Raw genomic sequence first — 17,830 nt, forward strand, 5'->3', positions numbered from 1 at the left:
TACTGCACAAGGTGAGTAACTTCTTCTTTCTCACCTAGCAGCTGAGAGCAAGGACTGGGGAGAGAAAAAGCAAAACTCTTCCTCCAACCTCACTCCTCTTCAGCAACTGGAAGTTAGAGTGAGCAGAAGTAAATGGTCTCTTCCAGCACTCATTCACCAGCAACAACTGGGACAAGGAAAAGCCTAAGAACCACTAATTTCCCGTCCTTAGCAACATGGCAGAATCCGTGGTAAGGAGCCCAGTAAAAAGAGAGAAAGATGGATTTATCAGAATTCCACTGCTGTGTTTTCGGACTCGCATCTAGTTATCTGAGAGCCCTATGGACGCTAGGGGGCGCTGCTCCCTGCGGACACTGTGAGCTCTGCGGGCGCTAGGGGGCGCTGCTCCCTGCGGACACTGTGAGCTCTGCGGCCGCTAGGGGGCGCTGCTCCTCAGGACACTAGGCGGCGGCTCTTCACAGCCGCTGAACTCATAGCTGCCCGCGTGGCTGCCTGACCGAAGCGGCGCGCGGTCCGGGGGCGGGTCCCCCACAGGCCCCGCCTCGAGGACTCTGTCGGGCTGCAGTGCTGAGGGGTTGTGCGGGGAGCGGGCGTGGTGTGCCCCGGGTGGGGGGAGGCGGCGGCGGACACCCCCGTCAGGCGGGTCCTCGGCGGGCCCGGGTGAGGTCACTCTTTGTGGTGGCCGCGGCTGCTGTTGGCAAGATGGCGCCGGTGCTGGTGGAGAAGAAGTTGCTGGGGCCGGAGGCGGCGGGCGCCGCCGAGATCCCCAGCGAGGAGGAGGAAGGGCAGAACCTGTGGTGAGCTGGGCCGGGGGCTGCTCCCGAGTGTCGGGCGGGGCTGCGGCTCCCCCAGTGGGGCGGGGTCCCCTCCCGGACGCCCGGGGGAGCGGGGTGTCAGGAGGGGGCCGGGCGCGGCTGTGGGGCCCTGCTGCCTGCCTGCTCTCGGTGGCTGGTGCAGCGTGGGCCCCCAGCACCCCTGCAGCGGACAGGCGGCTTGGAAGCACAGCTGGGGCTCCGTGGCGGGGCCTGCGCTGCCCCAGTGGATGGGAGGAGGGATTGGACATCGGGGCGCCGCGCGTAGGCTCGTATCCGCTTTGTCCTGGCCTGGCCCCCCTCGGGGGACTCTCCCTGCGCCTTAGGGATTTCAGGGACTGAAGCCCCTCGGCAGCCCTGGCCACAGCGCTTCCCCGCTTCCTGGGTGGGGTGTAGAGAATGACTTGCGTGTAATCAGAGGGGAAATCATGGCAGAGCTGGGGATGCTCTGTAGTCTCCCAACCCTTACGCTTTCTTTCACCACTGAGTAATGTGTCTGATTTCATCTCCTGTGGTTAAAGGCAACAGAGTAAGGCCTTCACCATAGGTTAGTACCAGTCAGGCAGTCAGCAGTCATAGCTTTAGGTCTTCTTACAATTAGCAGGCCTCTTCATTAGAGGTTCGAGTTTGTAAAAAACGATTTGCTGTTGAATGTGTCACTGAGACAGTGCAATATTCTTTTCATAAAAGTGAACAGCTCTGCAAGCTGCCTTTCAGATTATCTGAGTCAGGTATCCGTCTTGAATATTTTTATTTAGAGATTTCATAGCTGGTAGATATCTTTTCTGAATGGATGACATTTGACAGGTCTGCTTAAATATCTGCTCATAAGGGCTTTGGAGCTGACATTTTCCTGATCTTTCTTTTTGGGTGCCCCACTGGCAAACTAACAAGTGGTACTGTCCCTATAGGTCCTCAATACTGAGTGAAGTTTCCACCCGGTCCAGGTCTAAATTACCATCAGGCAAAAACATTCTTGTTTTTGGTGAGTAGTATCTTCAAGCAGTGGAGAGGGTTGGATTTCTTAGAAATAATAAAGTATTGTGCACATACAGAACAGGGGTTTTTTTTTTTTTGGTGGTGGGAGGGGAGAGTCGGAGTTAAATAATTTAACAAAATTGCTTCAAAACTTTGTATGGACAAAACCATGAGTTGATGCACTTAATTTGACTTTAAACCTGGCTTATGTTGGTTTAGCTTGCATTGACAAATGTATACGTGCAAACTAAGCGAATATAACGGCAAATATAGATCTACATTTGTACTGGTTTAACTTAATGTGTTTTTAAAATAACTTTAAATGGGTAGACAAGGCCATTTTGTTGGAGTATAATTGGCCCATCATGGGTAATCATCAATTTTATCTTTTCTTTCAGGCAGCAGAAATGTAGTAAGTATGGGATCCCTAGGTTGGGTGGAACTTGAAAAGTTGCTCTGGAACTGGCTTTGCTTATACTGGGGATTAAGAGATGGAATATTAGATACATCAATTGGTGTTAAGATATAGGTAAACTTACTTTAAATTCATGAGGTGCTATGTGATGTCCCTGTCCCCAGAAGAGTGAACTCTCTAGCTTCATGCTGTTAGACTATATTCAAACAAATGGAATATGTTTTTGAATAGTGCAGCTGCTCTTCTCACTTGTCAATCTATAAATTCACAAATTTAGCCCCAAAATTTGAGGAAGGGGGAAACACAAAACCCTCTTTACAAAAAATTGTAACCTCTTAAGTTTGCATAAAAAATCTTTCCAGTAACAAATACACTTCTGAATGTATCTTTTTGCTGTACAAACTTATTGATAGGTGATGATGGTTCAGGTAAAACAACTCTTATGACTAAAGTACAAGGAGCAGAGCACAGCAAGAAAGGAAGAGGATTGGAATATTTGTACCTAAATATTCATGATGAAGACAGAGATGGTAAGTTACATGCTTTCACATGTAGTCTTCTGCTGAAATTGAGTAGTTGACACATTTTTATAATCATTATGGGTGTCCCTAGTGTATCTTTGGATTACAGTGAAATAGCTGTTTCAGCATTCCCTTGTTGTATACGTTGTAAGAAATTGATATGGCTCATAAAAGAAGAATGCATTTCACACGTAGAGCATTGTGTCTTTCTCTGCCCTTCTCGCAGTCTGAGCTCTTTAAGGAAAAATACATTAGAACAACTTGTTCTCAGAGGATCCATTTACTTGCAGGATGACATTTTGCTGATGTTGATTTAGTAGTACATTATTCATCCTGCCTACACTCAAATAAAGGTGCATACCAAATCTTGAGCTACAGGAAGGATTCTTAACCCATCCAAGAGCAACCAGGATCTTAAATATGGATTTCATAACTTCTTATTGTAGCCAAAACTTTTAAACTAAGTTATATATAGGTTACAGTCTTCTATATCTTGTGTCTTTGGTTAGGTTGTTGCCATCGTCTACATAATGGAAAAATTCCAGTAAGCATGGTTAGGGGAGTGAAAAGGAGATCTTAAGCCACTGACAGAACCAATATTTCCTTTTCTTCAAACTGGAGCTTGTCTTTCTCTTTTCCTCCTCTCCCACTTCCCAAAATGTGTTGCTGGTTTCATTGCAACTGTTCTCCAGTACACTGGAGGAAAAAGACAAGTTTACTAAAAGAGTCAGCATGGTCCAGGAAGTAGAGCATTGGCCTGAAGGTCAGGAGAGCTTGGTGCTGTGCCACAGACCTGCTGTTTTGTCTTGCACAACTCACTTTACCTCTCTATGCCTCAGTGTCCTTATCTATAAAGTGAGAATATTGATATTAACCATTATTTGTAAATGCTTTGAGCTCTTTAGATGAAAGTGATAATACTGTTGCTCTTCTGTGCCCCGGAAAATATAGGACCTTAGGAGCAGTGCACTGGCCACATGGCTGCTTGTGTGTAGGACTGACACACCTCATGCTCACATCAATACTCAGCAGAGGCTTGGTACTTTCCTTGCCAAAGATGCCATATGAGTCATACCCCTTGAATCCAGAGACAGCTAAAGTCATCTACAGGCTGTCATACTATATTTGACCCATAGGCTATCTGGTCTTGCTGGCATTGTGGTGCTTCTTACGCCTGGGGGTCTGGAGATAATTAATCAGACATAAAACCTACTGCAACTTACCTTTCTGCTTCTCCCAAAGCAGCGAAGATAACATCTTCACTGCTGTCTCCTCTGCCACCCAAATAGATATTAACATCTGTAGTATTGCCTTTTCTGTTGGCCATTATTCCTGACTGCTTGCCTCCTTCAGAGGCAGGGGAAGGAATTTGGGATCTGCAACAGTGCTTTAAACCAGCAGGAAGGTATTGCTCCCTCCTCAGTCTCTCTCATAGTCTTGGGTAACTGGCAAAGTACCACTTTCCTCTTTGGAGACCCATCCTCTTTAGTCGTCTACCTTTTTGAGGAGCAGAAAAAGAGAGCAAAGGAACTGGCGAGTGAGAAGAATGCAGTGTTGAGTAACATCCAATGAGCAGCTTACAGTGTTTCAGACTTTGACTTACGCAGTAGCATCAGTATCTTTTCTAAAGTCAGGTCATCTGCCTTTTATCAGGGACTCAGCCTGTGTCAAAAGAAAGGATTCCTGAAAACCAACAAGATGCTGGAGGAAAATGAAGGGCACCAAGTCAATAATAGGTCGCTGGAACTCTTTCACTGAAGCAAGAAGAGAATGGCCTTTGCATCCTTCTTTGGTTCTAGAGACCATTATCTGGTATCTTCATGTTTCCAGACTTGGGTCCAGAAGAGTCTTAATCTTGGGAGGAAAAAGCAAAATATGTTGGGCAGAGAACTGACTCATCTTCCCTCCATACCTAATTTAGCCTTTAGAAGCAAGATGATAAACTTGATTGCTCATGAGTCCAAAGCCAGATAAACTCTTACTTTCCTTCTTTCACCCTTTGCTTTCCTCTTCCCTCCCTCCAAAATCCCATTTGAGCATTTAGTTCATTTTCTTGCAACTTCAAGTAGAATAGCTATAGATTGTTAGGCCCTAGGGACTTACCTTGGAGTGCTTATTCTTACCTTTGTCCTTTCTACCACATCAGAGGTTTCTGCCAAATTCTTGGGAGTGACTGACATCTGTCTTGGATGCCAAGTTATTCATGTAGTCCTTTTCTGAGATAACTGGTCATTTCAGGCCAGTTCTTAATTTTGAAAGTCACAGTTAAAAAAAGTGGTCATATTTTTAACTGTGTATATTCTCCGTGTGCTCAGTCTTCTGTCCTCTTCATCTTTCTAAAAGTGTCCTGATGAAGTCTCAGGTGTATGACTCATTGGCTTAACCATTTGAGGATGGCCACATTCGCTATCCTTTAGATTATTTAAAGTGCAGCTTGCACCCACTGAGTTTTAAAAAAACAAAATGTGAAGTCATCTTAGAACAGCGGTACCAAACTGTGGGGCATCCCCCCCAGGGAGTTAAGGAGGAATGTTTTGGGAGAATGCAGTGGGGCCTGAGCCAGCCCTCATAGCGGATGGTGAGGGAGCGCCACTTTACTCCCAGCTCTGCTCTGGCCCTGCCCACAGCCTCAGCTCCTGTCTGCAGCTGCTGGGGAGGCGCAGGCGGATTATATTAGGGGCAAAAGGGGGTGCATGACTTAAAATATCTACTGAATTTACAATACATACAGATCTTCAGTAGAAAGTTCTAATTCTCATATGTTGCATATAAGTATTGTCATGAAAACACATCTTGCTATAAGAGTGGAGACCAGTGATTGCTAATATTAGATACTTCAGTGTTCTTGGCAGAATATTGGTTTGCATAAAAGATTACATGTACAGGTGGAGTGGGGTTTAAATTCTATTGCAATTCCAGTTGGGCTTGTTCATAAACTGATTACTTTGATATCTGCATTTTCAAATTTATTACAAATGTGTATTTTAACCTCTCATGCTAGACTTGCAATACTTCGCAGGATTCTGGCTAAATATACTAGCACCTAACACAGTAAAGCCTTAATTGTAGGCACAGCTGTAATGATCTCATGACATACTTGGGAGTCCAGATATGAATACGTATGCCAAATTCAGCTGTGCTGTATAATGTACGCTGCTACCTCGATATAATGTCACCAGATATAATACGAATTTGGATATAATGTGATAAAGCAGTGCTCCGGGGGGGGGGAGGCGGGGCTGCGCACTCCAGTGGATCAAAGCAAGTTCAATATAACACGATTTCACCTTTAACACGCTAAGATTTTTTGGCTCCCAAGGACAGCGTTAATTGAGGTAGAGGTGTATTAAGTAAATGATTGTAACACACTAAGCAGAAAATATCCTTTTATAAAAATGAAATGTGTACTTAGGAAAAGCAAGAGAATACAGATCTTCATATCTCTTTGCCGCTAAGTTAAAACCAAGATTCTTACAGAAAGCAACAACCCATTTTACAGGGACGCTGCCAGATTGCTTTGGTGCTCTTTTTCCTTAAGGGATGGGTGGTGTACACACACTCATTATGTTAAATGCAAACAGGCTAGACTTGCTGGTAGCTAGCTTCTGCTCATCTTCAATTTGGCACTGTAATACCATGTTGGTTTGCTGCTTATTGATGGGCTAATGTGGCTGTAGCAAAAGGCACATTAGTTTGAGGTATAATTGCCCCTTTTCCTTTTCAGATCAGACTCGCTGTAATGTTTGGATTCTAGATGGAGACCTGTATCATAAAGGACTCTTGAAGTTTGCTGTTTCTGCAGAAAACCTGCAAGAGACCTTAGTAGTCTTTGTGGCAGATATGTCTAGACCATGGACTGTTATGGAATCTCTACAAAAATGGGCCAGTGTCTTACGTGAGCACATTGATAAGCTGAAAATTCCCCCGGAAGAGATGAGAGACATGGAACAAAAATGTAAGTCTATTATGATTTTTCTTGCATGGCTTTTTGCATCTTAATGACAGTTTGTTTAACCCGTGTCTTGCTGTACTACTTCCCTAATGCATAGTACTTAAAAGCAGGAGATGGCTAAATGTAAACTTTGAAGTTTTGACTGTAACACTGATTTTAAGGGAATGGACTTTTTATCAAGCTTTTAAAGAACTCCTCCAGCTTTTGCTTATATTCACTATCAGAATACTAGTTGAGTTAATCACTCTTTGAGTAAACGATGTAACATTTCAAGTTGCCTTGTATTTGAGCCTTCTTGCTTTCATTGAAATAGATCAGTATTTAATCAGCCAACTTGAAATATGGTCAAGCTTTTTTTTTAAAAAAAAAAAAGAAATCTACCAGAACAAACTTAAACTTTTTTCTGTCTACTCACTGTTCTGTATGTAGCTGTGTACATAAATACAATACTCACAAATATATACGTTCTCTAATTGACTTCTACTTGCCTGTCCTTTAGGGTTGAGTGTCCATGGTTGTATATTCCAGTGTCAAATTCTGGATTATGATCTAGATAAAAGAATGCTTTAATAGGATTTTGCAGGCTATAAACAACCACTATCTTAAGTGTGGTGTTGAGAGGAAGGGTACACTAAAACACAGTGTCATTTTGAGGCTAGTAGTTTCTCTATAATGTACTTTCTAAAGAACTACTTTCCTGGTTTGAAAATGCTTCCGGGTATATTCAGATGGCTAATATCCTCAGAGGAACTCTCTAAATATATTTGTCATTCTAGAATGTCGTTGTAATTGGTCAGGGTTGTTTGCTACATGAAAGAGCACTAAAATCTTCACCAAACTCTGGGTTTTCTTGGTGCATATGTTTGTTTAAAAAACTGGAGTGATGCTTGGTGTTTAGAGTTGGATGCTGTGTTACATCGGCTACAGTCCTGAAAATGGTTTGAATGCTTTTTTTTCAAGTGTGGCCGTAATTCTATATCTGGAAGTTCTTAAAGATTTTTAAGAGATTTTCAACTGAAATGAGAAGATACAGTGTAATAGGACTGATGTGTAGGAGTGAATTCTTAGGAAATAAGGCCAGAAGACTCATCATGTGATGGTCCACCAAATGCTGTCAGTCTTGAAGAAAGCCCTTCCCCGCCCTCAGCCCCATCCCCCACCCCCCCAGTAAGAATGTAAGCAGCAATTCAAACAATACAGCATGTAAGGAAGCCACCAAGCTGGAGAGCCATATGAGTGAGATGCAGCCTTCAGAAGAGAACATGTACTACACCTCTACCCCGATAATAGGTGACCCAATATAACACAAATTTGGATATAACGCGGTTAAGCAGTGCTCCGGGGGGGTGCTGGGCTTTGCGCTTCAGCGGATCAAAGCAAATTTGATATAATGTGGTTTCACCTATAACACGGTAAGATTTTTTTGGCTCCCGAGGACAGCGTTATATCGGGGTAGAGGTGTGTTCTATAGCTGGATGACAGAGTAAAGTTACCTAAGCCACATCCATACTATAGCTGCTCCAGTGGCAGAGGTATGGTTCCAGAATTATGCCTATGTAAGCGTGTAATGTAGATGCAGACTACAGCAGCAGAAGGGGATTTTCCATCGCTGTTGCAGCTTCACTTCCCCAAACAAGAGTAGTTAGGTTGGCAGAAGCATTCTTTTATCGACCTTGCTGTGCCTATGTTGGGGGTTAAGTTGGCATGGCTACAGCACCCAAGATTGTGGATTTTTCACAGACCTGAACATCCGCTGTGTTAACCTAGAGTTTTAAGTGTGGACCAGGTCCAATGAAAATGGTTTGGGAGTCATGGTGGATATTTAGCTGAACGTGTACTCCTGGTGCGATGCTGGCAATCCTTGGATGTATAAACAGGGGTCTTGAATAGGAGTAGAGGGATTGTATTACTTCTGTATTTGGCACTGGTGTGATTGCTGCTGGAATACTGTGTCAGTTCTGGTGTCCATAATTCAAGCAGGATATTGATAAATCGGAGAGGGTTCAGAAAAGTCTTTCAAATAATTAAAGGATTTGAAGCTAGAGAAATTCAGACTGGAAATAAGTCTTAAAATTGAGAGTGAGTAACCACTGGAACAACTTACCAATGGTTGTGGTGGTTTTTCCATCACTGACTATTTTTAAATCAAGAGTTAATGTTTTTTCTAACGGTTTGCTCCTGGGGGGAGATTTCTGCGGGGCTGCGCGCCTGCAGAATTCCTGTGCTTTCCTGCAGAAAACGGCAGGGAACCAAAGGGAAGCTGGGGGGGCGGGGCAACAATGTGTGTAGTTTTGCGGGGGATTGCCCCCAACACACAGAGGCGAGGTGTGGGGAGAGTACATGGGGTTACATACCCCCCCCGCCCATTTCTACAAGTGCAGAGCAGTCCAGCTGAAGGTTGCATGCCAGTGTTGAGGTGGGGGATTTATCTGGTCGTGTTAAGGAGAAAACGTTAAGCCTATAAAAGGCAGTTTTAATGTGCCCATCATAGCGGTACCCTCTATTGTGGGGAGCCTATTTTGTTCTACCTCTCATTCAAAGCAAAAGAAAAGTTATTTGATTCATTTGTACCACTTCAAACCCACACACTTGTCTTTTCCATTAAATGCCATTTGGCATTGTTTTTGGAGAAGGCTAAGAATACATTCCTGGAAATGAGGAGGGAAGGTGGAAAGGATTTGTTTTTGTAACCGATTCTTTAGTTTAACTGAATTTTTTTTCCAAACATTTTTTTTCTCTTTGAATCTGTGCTTTTTAAAATACTGTTGGGTATACAGTAGAACCTTGTTTATCTGACCCTCCATTAACTGGACAACCAGTACTCCAGGGCCAGAAGCAGGTGATCTCTCCTGTGACTGCTAGAAAGTTCTGCAGAATGGCATTTTCACATTCTCTGGTTTATCTGGATTTTTAATTATCCAGTCTGGTCCCGGTCCCAATTAGATCAGAATAAATTGGGTTCTGCTGTATAATTCTGTTATAAAACTAGGTGTCAGGAGAACTGGATGCCTTGCATAGGTCATCCTCCCCTGCCAACATCTCAATAAATTAGTGCCAGCACAAGATTTTTATTTAATGTGCAGCCCTGAAACATACCAGAACTTTGAGATAGCAGAGCACAAAGGTTAAGAGGTAGCCCTGGGATGCAGTCTCTGTCCTTTAGAGCTGTAAACTGAAGGGTAAGTCAGTTTGAGTCTAGATACTGCTGAAGCAAAGTTCTTAGTGTACAGTGTGAGGATCTTAAAAGATGGTAGTGGCCTTGTTTTGGGATCTGTATATCAAAGCTTCTTGGAATGAGTAGCTTGTATTGCTCCTTACTATAACAGATTCCGAGAAAGTAATTGTTATGGAGAAATGTTAGTGACCTTCATGGTCTTGGTAGGAGCGTGGATAAATCAAAGCAATTTACATCCCCGATTTTAATAATAATTGTAAGTCATTAAGCAGGAAACTTTAATTAAAGTAATCAATTTTAATAATGTTTGCATGTGTATTTATTCCTCTAAAGAAAAGTTCATTCTCATTGGTTAGTAATCATTAAAACATTTGATTTGCTACTAAATATAGCCTTTACAGTAAATTTGCTGCTTATTGCTAACCAGGAAGATATTTGTATTCATGCATATTTATTTACACAACTATGTAGCTTAACTTTTTACTAGGTGATTACGTTTTTACTTGCAGTTTGTATCAAGCTCTATTTGGACACACTTTTTCTGAAGCTGACAGCCTCAGTGTGGACTTATGTCTGCACAGGGCATTATAAATATGATCTTCACAGCCTGTGTCTATACTGCACACCTTCCAGCAGTACACCTGTGCCACTACAGTAGTGCTGCTTAAGATATGCAGTGTAGCTGCTTTTTGTCAGCAGAAGAGAACTCTCCTGCCAACAAAATAAAACCACCCCCAATGAGGGACGGTAGCTTAGTCAGCAGGAAAGCATCTCCCACTGACAAAGTACTGTCCACACCTCCACCCCCAACTAACTTCAGCAGGCTACCCAACCGGTCTTGGTTGCACCCCACCTCCCAACCCAAAGTTATAACTCAAAGTGGAGGGCTTAGCTCAAAAAGTTTGAAAACAGCTTAGGGTGCTGGGAGGGGGTAGCTAGAAGCTATGTGCAGACATGGCGTAGCTGAACTTGCAGGGAGGGGGTAGCTATGGGTGTAGGGAGAGGGATACTAGAGGCTGTGTTCAGGCAGGGTGTAGCTTAGGTTACAGGGAGGGCATAGCTCAGGGTACAGAGAGATGGGTATTAGGGGCCGTGTGCTGGGAGGACTCCCCTGTGGTCCCTGTTACTGGAGGGGTCTGCCAGCCACTCTTACTGGTTGTATCTGCGGTTGCAAAGGGGGCTGGGAGCTAAGGAGCAGCTTCAGCCTGGGGCACCAGCAGGAGAGGAAGGAACGCTGCTGCTGTCTGTGTCATGGCACCAGCCAGAGCAGCAGCTGTCCCATGATGTCAGGCTCCGGCTTCTCACCTCTGACCTGGACAAGGGGCGGGGACTGAAGATTTGGGGGAGGGAGGGGTAAGGTGTAGTGATGCCCCAGGACTGCTTTGATCTTGCACTGCAGGTTTGTCGGGGGGAGTGCAATGCCTTCCATGTCCCCAACTCTGCCTCTGGGCTCCAGGCTTCAGCTCCATGGGGTGTGCTGGGAATTGGGGCTTCAGCCCCATGTCTCCCAGCTTCAGCCCCGTGGGGGGGTGTTGGGGATCCCAGCTTCAGCCCCATGCCTCCTGGCTTCAGCCCCATGAGGGGGCGCCGAGGATCAGAGCTTCAGCCCCGTGGGGGGCACCAGGGATCGGGGCTTCAGCCCACACCTCCTGGGTTCAGCCCTGCGAAGGGGTGCGGAGGATCAGAGCTTCAGCCCTGCGCCTCCTGGCTTCAGCTCCATGGGGGGTGCTGGGGATCAGGACTTCAGCTGTGGGGCCTCATGGACCCCTTGAAAGGGCTCGCGCATCCCCAGTTGACAACCACTGACATACAGCACAAAGGTCAGCAAAAAGGCTTTTTGCTGTCTTTGCAGTCAGCTGCCAGTTGTAATGCCGTGTAACGGGGTCACACTGCGCTCCTGGGTATTCGGCCCCTGGGCCTCCCTCTACAATGAGTCAGGGACACTTCAGTCTGGTGCAGTGCCTGAGCTCTTTATTCTCAGAGAGTTTTCCACCACCAGTTCCCAACTATATACAGGCTTCACAGCTACTTTGCCTACAACAGGCCTGGCCAGCAACAAAATAAGAGACTCCCACTTCCTTTCTTCTCTTTCCCTCTTCCCCCCTTCTCTGACTTTCTCACAGCCTTTATAGCTCTGGGCTAATAAGACTGGCAAGTGTGGCCAGTTACCAGGCAGGCACTGGGCTACTCACCCAGCCTCAATCCATTCTCCTTGATTGGGGCTGGAGTGGCAGGAGCTGATTAAAGGCTTCTCAGCCAGTACCCTGCCGCACTCCACCACTGGATTTTCATTTGCTGAAGTCAGTCTGACTGACCCATCTGTCGTGCTCAATGATATGCAGCCTTCCTAGCTACTGAAACTTGTCCACTATGTAGGCTCATTGGGTAGCATGCGGTGAGATCAAGAATTGACATATTTCAGGGTAATTCTCATCAAAGTAGTTCTGATGTTTCCCTTTAAACAAAGTGAAGAACTTCAGCAGCCATATTATATGTCAAATCCCAAAAATGTTTCCAGGCTAGCCCTACATCCACTGAGGCTTCTGTCACTGAGGGAAATGCTTCCATGAATTTCTGTTGGAATTAAGTGTCATAGTTTTCAGGGCTTGAATTATTGATATGGAGACATCATGGAGCTCTGTTTGTCATAAAATAACTATTTTGAATGAAGGCGCCTCCAGGTCGTCTTATAGTTGTTGGCCTGTTGAAACACTAATGATGACTAGGTTGTACTTGGTACATTTGGAAAGTAGTAATAAGCCATTAGAGTTCTTGTTACCAACTCCATGACAACTTATCACATCACCCCAGGATGCAGTCATGACCAACCCTAGCATGGAAATCACCTAAAGTGGTCAGCTTATTACATGCGACTGATGTGATGATGCTATCGGGTTTGATAGAAGTCCTCTGTATCCTTATCTGGATTAATCATTTTTAGTGCATGGGTTGATGATAGAAGCATAATGAGCTTTCACAAAGGTCAGTGTGGAGAAGCATAGGTCTGTCGTTGACACCATTTGACAGTGACTCAAGTTTGCAGGCAATCAAAAAGCAAGTGGCAAACCCCACACCCAAGTATCTGCATTTATCCTCAAATATGAGAGTCAAGTAAAAGATGCACCCTCTTCTTCTGGCTGCAACTCACCAGCAAGTCTTGTCTCACTGAATGCGTCAATATCCATATTGTACCGTGCCAATACTCTTGAGTGTTGCAGTTCTACATTCAGTTCTGTCATCTCTGTCAGAGCATACAAACATTCCAAGTTGCAAAATTTATTTGGGTCTTCCTTATATTTAGATTGCAGAAAAGCTGGAAGACCAGTCAGGTATGATATTCTGAGGGTATGTCTATGCTGCAATAAACCTGTACCTGGCCTGTGCCAGCTGACTCAGGCTTGTGAGGCTTGGGCTGGGGAATGTTGTAGATGTTCAAGCTCAGACCTTGCAGTGTCCTAGAGCCTGGACTCCAGCCTGAACCTTAATGTCTGCGCTGCAGTTAAATAGCCCCTTAGCCTATGCCCAGTGAGCCTGAATCAGCTAGCACAAAAGATTGGGGAGGAGCAAGTGCCGGGAGTAAAACTGTGCTCTTTATATAAGTCAATTAAACCTTTTGATTCTGTAAATCATGAGGGACTTTGGAAACATTTTGTTCATCTTTGGATGCCCTGCAAAGTTTTTCTATCATTTGGTCCTTCCATAATGGATTGATGATCAGAGTAGTGGAAAATGACAAGATATCAGACCCCTTTCTGGTCACTAGTGGCAGCAAACAAGATTTTGTTATCATTCCCACACTTTTCCACCTTTTGGGGGGCTGTGCTTATGGATGTATTTTGTTGTGTTGTTAGAGGAGTATTTATCAGTTCCACACTGATGGGAAGTTGTTGAAGCTTCAATGTGTTTATGCACACAGTGGCAGGTTGACTCATTAAGGAGCTTTTATTTGCTGATGACTGTGCACTCTGGTTGCTCATTCAGTTTATAACTGTTACTTTGCTCATGCAACCAATCATTTTGGTTTTACAATCAGCCTAAAGAAAACTGAAGTACTGTATCAGCCTATGCTGGGGATGTTGATGTCTACACATTTGTTAAGATTAACCACACTTTTCTGAGGTCCATGGAGAAGTTTTGCTACCGAGCCAATATGCTGTCACAGAATGCCACAGTTAGTTACCCATCACATAGGCAAGGCTGACTCTGCATTTGAAATGCTGTCACACTGCCTATGGAAGTGTAATGTCTGCAGTGGTAATGGACGATCTTGTCTGTCCCACGTGTAACTGTATCATGGTTCTCACACTGGTCTGACCTCACATATACGTGTTCACCAGTAGCATTTGATGAATCCCTATACGTCAACATTGATGTGAGACTCCATCGTCATTTGGATGGAAATTCAAATTCAGTTAAAAATGCACCACAGCTTTTAATTTTTTTATAAAAATAAAATCACCATATATGTTTTGTGTGTGTGTATATATATAAGAAAAAAGTTTATCAAAACATGTTTTGTATTTAAAACTGATTTATTTAGCAAAGGAAGAAATATCTGTAGTTAGTGAATTGAACTGATAGTTTTGGTCACCATATTCTTTGTAACTAATAGATCTCATCCACTCACACGTAGCTTTTGTTCATAGATTGAAAGAGGAAAATAAGCTTTCCTGCTTTTTCAGCTCTGTTGGTTTCTTAATTTTTGAATGAATTAGTCATTTAACTGAACTAATTCAGTAAGTTCAAACAAAGAAAATATTCGGTTTACACCTGCAGACGTGACCACTGATGTCAAAAGCTGACTTAGCACTTCAACAAACTCTGGTTCCAGATGCTCATCCAGCGACTTCAAACAGTCCAGAGGTCTAGCTTTATTTGAAACTTGGTAGCAAATGTAGTGCTTAGTATTCTTTGTATTTTTAATTTAAATCATTTTGATATAATACAAGTTTAAGACTTTTTAAGTTGTAAAGTTCAAATTTAAAGTGGGTTTATTTAAAAAAAAATCTAATTTAATGTAAATAAAAATCCAATTTAAATAAACTTAAGATTTAAAAACTTTTTTTTATATACAACTATTTTTATCCCCCACCCTTGTGGAAGCTTCTCTCTGACATCTTTTCAGAGATGTCAGAAACAGCCAGCTCAATCTCAGCCTGGCTGAAACAGCTTTCAGTATTGAAACTACAGGCTACCCCAAATAATTTCAAAAAAAGGGACCAAAAATGTCATCCTGGCAGTAAACGGAGTAAAAGAGGCAGAGACAAAAAGACATTTTTGTAAAAATGGGAAGTCAGATCATACTGAGGAAAACAGAAAGGAACATAAACTTGGGCAAGTAAAGTATAATTAGGCAGGCCAAAAAAGAATTTGAAGAGCAATGTGCAAAAAAGACACAAACTAACGACAGGTTTTTTAAGTACATGTGAAGGAGGAAGCCTGCCAAACAGTCAGTGGGGCCACTGAAAAATCATGGTGCTAAAAAAGCACTCAAGAAAGACAAGGCGATTGCAGAGAAGCTAAATAAATTCTTTGTATCTGTGTCTGCTATCTGAGCCATTCTTTTTAGACAAATCTGAGGAATTGTAGCCTATTGAGTTGTCAGTAGAGGTGGTTTTGGAATAAACGGATAAATTAAACAGTAATAAGGACCAGATAGTATTCATCCAAGAGTTCTGAAGGAGCTCAAATATGAAATTGCAGAACTACTTACTGTGGTATGTATCCTGTTACGTAAACTAGCCTCTGTAGCAGATAGCTAATGTGATGCCAATTTAAAAAAAAAAAAGATTCCAGAGGTGACCATAGCAATTTCAGGCCAGTAAGCCTAACTTTAGTACCAAGCACACTGATTGAAACTGTAGCAAAGAATAGAATTATCAGACACATGGATGAATGTAATATATTGGGGAAGAGTCAATATGACATTTATAAAGGGAAATTATACCTCATAGATCTGTCAGAATTCTTTAATGGTGTCAAACATGTTAAGGATGGGCCAGTGGATTAAGTGTATTTGGACTTTCACAAAACCTTTTACAAGACCCACACCAACGGCTCTTAAGCAAAACAGGCAGTCATGGGATAAGAGGGAAAGTCCTATCATGGATCATTAATTGGCTAAAACAGTGTTCCCCAAACTTGCCATCCCACTTGTGTAGGGAAAGCCCCTGGTGGGCCGGGCCAGTTTGTTTACCTTCCCTGTCCGCAGGTCTGGCCAATCGCAGCTTCCACTGGCCGCGGTTTGCTGCTGCAGGCCAATGGGAGCTGCTGGAAGCGACGGCCAGTACTTCCTTCGGCCCATGCCTCTTCCAGCAGCTCCTGTTGGCCCAGAGCAGTGAAGCGCGGCCACTGGGAGCCGCGATCGGCTGGACCTGCAGACGCGGCAGGTAAACAAACCGGCCTGGCCTGCCAGGGGCTTTCCCTACACAAGCAGTGTCCCAAGTTTGGGAAACACTGGGCTAAAAGATAGGAAAGAATGGGTAGGAATAAATGGTCAGTTTTCACAATGGAGAGAAGTAAATAGCAGTGTCCCCCAAGAATCAGTACTGGGACCAGTGCTGTTCAGCATGTTCATAAATAATCTGGAAAAAGGAGTAAAGAGTGAATTGGCAAAGGTTGTAGATGATACAAAATTACTCAAGCTACATAGGTCCAAAGCTGACTGTGACAAGTTACAGAGGGATCTCACAAAACTAGGTGGTGAGGCAACACAAAGGCAGATGAAATTCAGTGTTGATAAATGCAAAGTAATCCACATTGGAAAATTTAACCCCAGCTATCCATACAAAATGATGGAATCTAAATTAGCTGTTAACACTCACGAAAGCGCTCTTGGAATCATTATGGATGGATAGTTTTCTGAAAACATCTGCTCAAAGTGTAATGGCAGCTAAAAAAACTAACAATATTAGGAACCACTAGAAAAGGGATAGATAATAACACACAAAATATCATAATGCCACTATATAAATACAGAGTCTGCCCACACCTGGAAATACTGTATGCAGTTCTTGTCATTCTATCTAAAAAAAATCTGGAACTGGAAAAAGTACAGAGAAGGACAACAAAACTGTTCGGGGAATGGAACAGCTTCCATATGAGCGGATATTAAAAAGACTAGGAGTATTCATTTCAGAAAAGATATGACTAAGGAGGGGATATGACAGAGATCTATAAAATCATGAATGATGTGGAGAAAGTGAATATGGAAGTGTTTGTTTACCTCTTCACATAACACAAGAACCAGGAGTCACCCAATGAAAGTAATAGTTAACAGGTTTCAAACAAAGAAAGTACTTCTTCAGACAACACACAGTCAACCTGTGGACTTGTTATCAGGGGCTGTTCTGTGTTTGTTCAGCGCTTAGCACCGTGGGGTCCTAGTCCATGACTGCATCTGTGCCTCCTAGTGTTATAAACAGATAGTTAATGTCTTTTTTACCTGTAAAGGGTTAACAAACAGGGAACCCAAAACACCTGACCAGAGGACCAATCAGGAAACAAGATACTTTCAAATCTCGGTGGAGGGAAGCCTTTGTGTTTTTTGGGTTTTGCTTTGTTCTCTTTGGGTCCTGAAAGGGACTAGACGTGCAACCAGGTTTCTTGCCAATCTCCCTGCTACAGTCTCTTATATATTCAGAATAGTGAGTATTAAGCAGAAAGGCGGTTATAGTCTTTTGATTGTTTTCTGTATTTGCAAATGTGTAGTTTGCTGAAAGTATTTTAAATTGTATTTTGCTGGGGGGAGGCTTCTCTCTAGTGTCTATAAGCTGAAAGACCCTGTAACTTTTACCATCTAAATTACAGAGACAACTTTTACTTTTTTTTCTTTTTTATTAAAAGTTTTGCTTTTTAAGACCTGTTTGATTTTTTCCCCTGGTTGAGGCTAAAGGGAATTGAGTCTGTACTTACCAGGAAAGTGGTGGAAGACAGGGAGAAAAAAGGGAGGGGGGAAAGGGGGAATCCCTTTGTTTA

General features: G+C 43.3%; 1 protein-coding gene across 1 annotated transcript in view; it reads left to right on the forward strand.

The window, feature by feature from the left end:
* The first annotated feature begins 630 nt into the window (after positions 1-630).
* Positions 631-17,830, forward strand: part of DYNC1LI2 (dynein cytoplasmic 1 light intermediate chain 2) — a 35,887-nt gene continuing 18,687 nt past the window's right edge. The window contains 4 exon segments of the mRNA XM_030581512.1: positions 631-797; positions 1,724-1,797; positions 2,619-2,735; positions 6,451-6,681. Of these exon segments, the coding sequence (XP_030437372.1) occupies positions 703-797; positions 1,724-1,797; positions 2,619-2,735; positions 6,451-6,681 (517 nt within the window). The 5' untranslated portion in view covers positions 631-702.

Source organism: Gopherus evgoodei, chromosome 12, assembly GCF_007399415.2.
Source record: "Gopherus evgoodei ecotype Sinaloan lineage chromosome 12, rGopEvg1_v1.p, whole genome shotgun sequence".
NCBI lineage: Eukaryota > Metazoa > Chordata > Testudines > Testudinidae > Gopherus > Gopherus evgoodei.